The sequence below is a fragment of the Lucilia cuprina genome, chromosome 3 (genome assembly GCF_022045245.1).
Source record: "Lucilia cuprina isolate Lc7/37 chromosome 3, ASM2204524v1, whole genome shotgun sequence".
NCBI lineage: Eukaryota > Metazoa > Arthropoda > Insecta > Diptera > Calliphoridae > Lucilia > Lucilia cuprina.
The window spans coordinates 32,544,611-32,552,956 of record NC_060951.1 but is presented as its reverse complement, the minus strand read 5'-3'; the positions used below and the strand labels follow the sequence as shown (position 1 = coordinate 32,552,956).

At 30.2% G+C, this 8,346-nt stretch overlaps 1 protein-coding gene across 1 annotated transcript; it reads right to left on the bottom strand.

The window, feature by feature from the left end:
• Positions 1–668: 668 nt before the first annotated feature.
• LOC111687677 (snake venom metalloprotease inhibitor 02A10-like) lies at positions 669–1,631 on the bottom strand. Its single transcript, XM_023450141.2, has 2 exons — positions 1,492–1,631; positions 669–1,393 (listed from the first exon to the last, which is right to left on the bottom strand). The coding sequence occupies exons 1-2, from the start codon at positions 1,549–1,551 to the stop codon at positions 839–841; spliced, it is 615 nt and encodes a 204-aa protein (XP_023305909.2). The 5' UTR covers positions 1,552–1,631; the 3' UTR covers positions 669–838.
• Positions 1,632–8,346: the final 6,715 nt, after the last annotated feature.

Here is an 8,346-nt window from a genome sequence, read left to right as displayed (position 1 = left end):
CTAGACTATAGACTAGACTATAGACTAGACTATAGACTAGACTATAGACTAGACTATAGACTAGACTATAGACTAGACTATAGACTAATCTATAGACTAGACTATAGAATAGTCTATAGACTAGACGCATGTTAAAAGTTTCATTCCACCCTCGTATAATTCATGATTTATTTTATACATTGATAACAAAACGGGTACATCATTTTGCCCAATGCAAATTGATTACATGACCAACATTATTTGTGTTTTTTTTATATACAAAATTCCACAATGGACTCGTTTGTTTGTTGTTGAATAAGTACTAAAGAAGGGACATTTCCACAGCAGATTATTGTTAAAGATTGTAATAAAATTAATAAATATGTAAACGTTTACAAAGTGTGCCTAAAGGATAGAGCAAAAGACTATTTACAATTAAGATTTGTAAAATGAATTATTTATCGAACATAATTTATACAAAAGAGATTTAAGATGAATAAAATGTATCAAGAAATAAACTAGCAAATGTTATGGGACCAACAAGATGAAGCTGATTAAGATATTTGCAATGTTGTTATATAGAAGTAGATATTGTAATTAGGATTTCTTAACTTTAGAGTTGAGAAAATTAAGTTGTTTAATTAGGTTTCAATAGAAATTAAACTAAATATTGTAAGATAAATTTTTAAAATGATGTATTTATTCGCATAAGAAAAGGGATGAAAACATTTTTAAACCTAAATTATTTTTAACAAATTCGTTCACAACAATTTTGAGCTGAACACTCAATCACATTCACACAAAATGAAATATTCAAACAATATGGGAAAGTGTTAAGACTTTCCGCCCATTAGAGTTCTTAATGAGATCTGAGACGATAACGCTTGACAACACGGTAACGGTAACCATCTTCAGCAGGAGGCAAGTAAGATTGTTGGGGTTGATGAGCAGGGGGCAAGTAAGATTGTTGGGGTTGAGGAGCAGGGGGCAAGTAGGTTTGTTGGGGTTGAGGAGCAGGGGGCAAGTAGGATTGTTGGGGTTGAGGAGCAGGAGGCAAGTAGGATTGTTGTGGTTGAGGAGCAGGAGGCAAGTAAGATTGTTGGGGTTTAGCGGGAGGCAAGTAGGTTTGTTGGGGTTGAGGGGCAGGAGGCAAGTAGGATTGTTGAGGTTGAGCAGGAGGCAAGTAGGTTTGTTGAGGTTCAGCGGGAGGCAAATAGGTTTGTTGTGGTTGAGCCGGAGGCAAGTATGTCTGCTGAGGTGCGGGGGGATTGTAATGGTAACCTTCATCATGTGGGGTGGGTTGATTGTAATGATAACTATCATCATGTTTGGGATAATTGTAGGCACCACCCAAATGCGATACATCAGCAGCAGCTAAACCCAAAAGGGCAAATACAACAGCTAGGGAATATTTCTAAAAAAAACAAAGAATATAAACAATAAAATCAAGTTTTAAAATATGTTAATTAATAACAATATTTATTTGTTTATAATTTAAACTTTAACACTAACCATTTTTTTTGTTTGCTTAACTCTTCTCAGTTGGAGAGATAAAATCGATTTGCTATACATTTGCTAGCATCATTTCGCTTTTATATGATTATTCAAGAAACAATTTTTTTAGCGGCGTTTGTAGATTTTAATTATTGGTTGTTTTCTTTGTTTTAATTGGACTGACATTGAAAAGCCCTCATCGTAAGACAATCGATCCGACTGAAAACATGTTAAAAATGCAGACGAAAAATGTTGCTGTTTGTTGACGAAACACCAAATCGAATAGAAAAAGTTTGTCGATAAAATTGCAAGTTCATTTTAAGTTTTTTTAGTGTATAAAAAGTGATGATTTTTTTTAATTTCTCAATTTGTTTGTTTGTGTCTGTTTGAATGGTTTGTTATTTTTACTATTTTTTTCTTAATGATTTATTTTCTACAATATTAATTTGTTTTAGTTTTTCTATTTCATAAACAAGCCGTTTAGTTTAGTTTTATAATCTTCATTAATCTGTTTAGTATTATCAGTATTAGTCGTACTTTTGTGTACACTGAAAGAAATATATGATTTATACCGATTGTTTCGTCTGTTGAGTTTTTGATCATTTCGATTTCACGGTCTTTTTTTAACTGGATTATACAGTGTGAATGTTCGAAAACATGAGACTTTTTGAGAGATATCTTTGCCTATCTCTGTTTCTGATATACTCAATACTAGTGTAGTTTATTTGCTTCTTAGGTTGCATTCTGATTTTCTTTACGGACAAGATTGCAAATTAATCTTTTACTTCCGTATGATATTTTAATTTTAGAAAAACTTTCTTGGACGTATTCTCTAACTTGTTTTGATAGCCAAATTTTCCTTCCTCCGTTTCTCTTAACGTGTTATGGTTTCATTACATATTGCGTACTCTTCTACATATAATTTTGACACATTATATTACTTGAGTGCTCGTGTGAAGGCGTCTTACGCTAACTTGCATATCCGACTAGCTCCCAGCATCCACCTATTACGACCAGTAATCTTGATATATAACAGTTTTTAGCGATATAGGTTGTTTATTGGATTTATTTCTTGATAATTCCATACGTTTTCAATCTTTTGAAGAAATAGAGTCTTCTAAAAGTTCTAAGATCACCTGTTGAATAGTTGGTCTACAATAATATTGTTTTTAGTTCAAATCCACTATAACATAGTGGTAACAACTGTGCGTATTCATTTAACAATGTTGGTATTAAGTCCCTATTTCATCTCGAACATCTTACGACAGATGTAGCAACACACCGTTACTTTATCCCTTTTTTCATTGAATGTTCAGTTTCTATGATTTTTAAACTATTGGTCTTCGTTGTGAATAGTACCAATTTTGCTCTCCTTGGATTTATTCTGAGCCGTTGACCATGGTCCAGTTATTGAGTTTCACCACACTGTCCACATAAGAAACAATTTTCCTTTAGAAGTGATGATTTTACACAGGCTTGTCATGGGAGAAATGTCCTTTTTTGATTCCAAATACACTACATCAGAAGACATTCTCAGGAAGTAATGGTTATGTTCTTATTTTTTGGATGTTATTTGGAAGTGAAATTGTCGTATTATAGAATACAACAATACAACAATTTGACTTAAATTCAATCGGTGTTGTACGGTTGTATCGTAGTATGTGGTAATTTTTTTATTATTGATTTATGTTTGTTTCAAAAAATTTTATTTGAAAAATTTTTATAACATACAACGCTACAATTATACGACATCGATTGTGAATTGTACAAATGCTAACATAAATAAATTATGTAGACAAACTTAAAATCGGTTCAGATTCTACGGTTACTGATTTATAAGTGCCTAAAGGAACGAAAAACAGTTTTTTTTACCCGAAACTCAAGATTTTGAAGGTGTTTTGCAAATTAAAAAAAATATTCTATTTCTACTTGGATCCACCTTTTAGAAAAATAGTATCACTTCACAGGTATTTATTTTTGTCGCATAGTGTTATACGCTACAAAAAATATACATTTAATTTTAAACCAAATTGAATTCTTTTCACTTCTTTGGAACCTAATAAACATCACTTACACAGAAGGTAAGTAAATTCACTTAGTTCGACTTTTAAAGTTGTAATAAATGTTATTCTTTTGAAAGTACTTCATTTTTTTTCTGGGTATGGATATTGAATAATACTTCGGACTTGATATATCAGAAAATTCAACTAATCAAATAATCCCAATTTAAAAACTACATGTAACAACATTGCAAAAACTGTAAAAATATCTTCTTATTTCCTGGCATGCGAATAGCAGGTGAAAAGTGTATCAGACTACTCGAATCAGATTTTTCCTACAATAAATACATCAGTAAAATACTACTACTAGAACAACAAATACGTAAGGAACACTTCAAAGGTATAAGTGGTGTGGATGACAATTTAGATCATAATTTAAACTCTGATACAGTAGATAAACACCCACCCTTAGATCATATAATTTTGTCTTCTTAACAATAAATGTTAAGAAGACAAAATCCCAGCTGTCTTATTGGAAATCGACTTTCCACTTATAGTCGACCTGATGGAGATATGGCGCCAGAAAAGGATACGAAATGAATGAACAACAAACGATGAGGAAGATCGCTTCAAATACGAAGCTGTGGTAGACGAGTACCGAAGGTTTATAGAAACCGTACCCAGCACCTCCAAAGCAGCTGCAGATGAAAGGTCTAAGCGGAACCGATCTCAGACATAGACAGGTGAACCGTCCAAGAGGAGGAAGGTTGCAGATAGCAAAACCACTCCAGTGCCTACTATCAGTCAGAAGACCATTCAACGAATTGGTGAAGGATCACCCTGTAGTAACAGAATTGAGTGCCGTGGAATCTAAACTAACTGAATTGGTTATGGAATACATCCTAGTCAGTGAAGACAACAAAGCACCTCGTTTTGACATCGGGGAGATACATCGAGGATACAGAGTGATCAAATGTATGGACGAGTTCTCAAAGGACTTCATCAGCAAACGCATCACTTAGATAAGCGACGCATGGGAAAGCTTAAGCTTATCTCCACTGAGGAAAATTCAACTAAACTTCGAAAATTCAATTTCTTAGGTTTCGTTGTTTTTTGATTAATACTGTTTTGAGATTTTCAATTCTTTTTTCACTTCCTAAGAAGTTATTTTTTGAAGTAAGATATTTTTGATCTTTTAATATCTTCAAAAGATCATTTTTATATATAATGAAAAAAGTATTCAAAGTTCAAAATGCAATCAAAATCTCTTGCCTACAGGGGGACAAACTTAAAAGCCTCAAAGTAAAATATTTAAACTTTTTATCATATGGTCAGCCATTTTTACTTTATAACAATTTTAAAAGTTATCTTAAATACAAAAACTAATATTCAATGGATTGCCGTAGTTGTGTTTTGATTAATACTGTTTTCAGATTTTTACTTCTTTTTCTACTTCCTAGGAAGTTATTTCTTTGAAGTAAGATATTTTCTTTATCTTTTTATATTTCCAAAAGATTTTTGATATATAAATTAATGAAGTATTAAGCTATGAAAATATAACTGTGATCTTTGACCTACAGTGGTCCAAAATTGATAACCTCAAATTGAAACATTTTATATTTGTTTATCATATGGTCGTCGATAAGCGACTTTGCATACATTCTCACTTGTTTACAATTGCAAAAGTGAATTTTAAATTATAAAGTAATGTTAAATTAATTACTGCAGTTGTTTTTTTTATTAATACTATTTAGAGATTTCTACTTCTTTTTTCACTTCCTAAGAAGTTATTTCTTTAAAGTAAGATATTTTTTTGAATTGTTTCTATTTCTAATGGATTTTTCACATATAGATAATACTTCTATTATCTATATGTAAAAAACTATCAAAATATAACAGAGATCTCTGGCCTACAGTGGGCTAAACTTGATAGCGTCAATTTGAATTATTTAAAATTTTCTTTATGAAATGATCGGCCATAATTAACTATACATTTAATTTAATGTTTTAAACAAATATGGAATTGATTGCCGCTGTTGTTTTTTGAATAATACTGTTTTCAGATTTCTACTTCTTTTTTCACTTCCTGGGAAGTTCTTTCTTTGAAGTAAGTTATTTTTTAATTTGTTTCTATTTCCAAGAAATTTTTCACATATAAATAAAAGAAGTATTAATTTTTCAAAATATAACCAAGATCTTTGACCTAAAGGCAACGCTACAGTGGGCCAAACTTGAAAAACTCAAAAAAAATTATTTAAATTTTTAAAAAAAACTTAAAATGATCCATGTTTCTTGAGTATTTGATTTTTCTTAGTGTTTTAACTTTGGCCAAAATCTACACAAGAGACAATTAACAATGAAATGAAACTAATTTTTCTTTAAAACATCATAAATCATCTGCATGTATCAATCTTAAGCATTTATTACGTATAATGATTTGTTTTTTTTTTTATACCACAACTAATCCAAGTATAAATATACAAAATACTAAAATTTGTACAACTTTGATACATAATAGTTAATAATACTTGAGTTATTACAACATATGAATGAGATACAAATGTTAAATCTTGTGTATATCTTTTGGGACCATAGAAAAACGAACACTTAAGTGTTCCAAGTTGTATGTTTGGATCTTTTAATGTGGGATTAAGTTTGATGAAATATTTGATTAAGTAAATATAGAAAAAAAACAATAAATATTAATTGAATTTAATATGATAATACTGTGTTGATGACGATAATGATGTTGGTTGATATTGTTACTGATTGACCATTGTGTGTTTGTGTTAAACTTTAGTAAATGGTCACGTGTCATGGCTTGAGTGGTTTTTGTCGTTGATGAAATGGCAGCAATGTCTTTAACAAATGCATTAGAGCATAACGTATTTAATATTCAAATTGTCAAATTTACTTAACAGAAGGTGTATAGTTATTTTGACACCTTCTTTTGGTTCTCATGATTAATTATTTGATTTTTTTTTCTGTTTTTTTAATGGTTTTAAATTTAATTTATGCATAATAAAAATAATTTATTTAAAATTTTATGTTTTTCTTTTTATTAAATATTTATGTTTCGTTTTATAGCCATCGTTTGGTTAAGTGTTGTATAAAAATGCAGTTAAAAAGGAAATGATAATTTAAACAGATAAGAGCTCAGTTAAAAAGGTCAGTGGATCTAAATTCGTTAATTTTGGCAATTATAAAGATTTTGAAGTCATCTTTAATGATTTATTTCATTATTTTTTAATTTATTAATTTTTTTGGCAAAATGCATTTAACATCATTATAACCTTATAGCTTGAGGTTAGTTAAGTTATATATAGTGTGGGTTAGTTATGAATAAATTTTAAATTTGCATGTTTAACAAAATCCTAACTGCTAATGAGGAAATCCGCAAAAAAACTCTAAGTTAGGAAAGTAGTTAAAAACAAATGACAGCTTAAAATAATGAGAACTCCCACATATTAACTAAAACTACTTGCTACTAGTAAACCGATATGCTCATAAATAACATAAAACAATTAAAACTTCTTACTTATATGCCTGCCTCCTTCATTTCTTTCATTATACCCTACACCACTATAGTGGGGAGGGTATTATACGTTTGTGCTGATGTTTGTAACATACAAAAATATTGGTCCAATACCCACCTTAAAGTATACCGATCGATTCAGAATCATTTTTTTGAGTCGATTAAGACATATCCGTCCGTCCGTCTGTCCGGCTGGCTGGCTGTCTATGTAAACCTTGTGCGCAAGGTACAGGCCGCAATTTTCAAGATAATTTGATGAAATTTGTACCAAGCATGTTTTTTGGCACTGGGACGAAGCCTATGGTTGAAATCGGTCCATTATTTCACCTAGCCCCCATACAACCGTACCTCTCGATTTGAACTTTTTATGCCATAATTACGTCAAATATTCTACTATCTCTCTAAAATTGGCACAAATAAGTTTTATATAAGTATAAATGACACTGCAGATTTTCGTAAGGATCGGCCTATATTTGACCCTAGCCCCCATACAAACCCCCTTCAAAAAATGTCAAACGTCTAAAATTGACTTGTAATCATTTGTATCGCAATGAAACTCAACAAAACTAACTGTTATTTAAAAATATATCCTTTTCCCAAATTCACCGAGGATCGGCCCATATTTGACCTATATAAAGCCTCATATAGAAATTTTAATTTTTTTATCAATAAATTGCTTAAATATTTTGAATTTATGGTAATATTCAACATAAAAGTTTCTTTATAAAAAATAAAAATGTTAAAAATATACTCATGGTGTAGGGTATTATATGGTCGGCCATGCCCGACTATACTTTCCTACTTGTTTTTTCTTAACCATATGGGAATTATAAACCTAAAGCTACCAATTTTTCTCTCGTCATGCAGGAAGAAAAATAGCAAATATTATACATTTTAAAATTTTCTCTAATACCTATTTTTATTTAAAATATTAATTAAATTATGTTTAATATTTAATCTGTCTAATAAACTATACTTTGTTGTTTGTAGATCATCTAATATTTCCTATTCAACAAACATAATTAATATCACATTTTAATAATTTAGTCATATATTTAAGACTTAATTATAAGTTTATTAACTTTAGCTCAAAATATGTATTTAAACCGGTTAATTTTAACGGTCATATACCACTCATGTTTATACAAAAGGTGTTGTTTTACGTATGGCGTCTCAAAATTGTCAACACCTTCTTGTGTTTTCTAATTAATATTCAGTTAAGGTTTGTATTTCCCTAAAACGACCTTTGCATTGAATTCACAACAGGTTTATTGAATAATATTTAGCAAAATCTTATCAAACAAATCAAAATAAAACAAGTTGAACATAAGATCGAAC

Coding starts and splice junctions, on each gene's coding strand:
- LOC111687677 (XM_023450141.2), bottom strand. CDS start 1,551: ATGTATAGCAAATCGATTTTATCTCTCCAACTGAGAAGAGTTAAGCAA. Junction 1,394..1,491: donor TTAAGCAAACAAAAAAAATG/GTTAGTGTTAAA, acceptor TGTTTTTTTTAG/AAATATTCCCTAGCTGTTGT.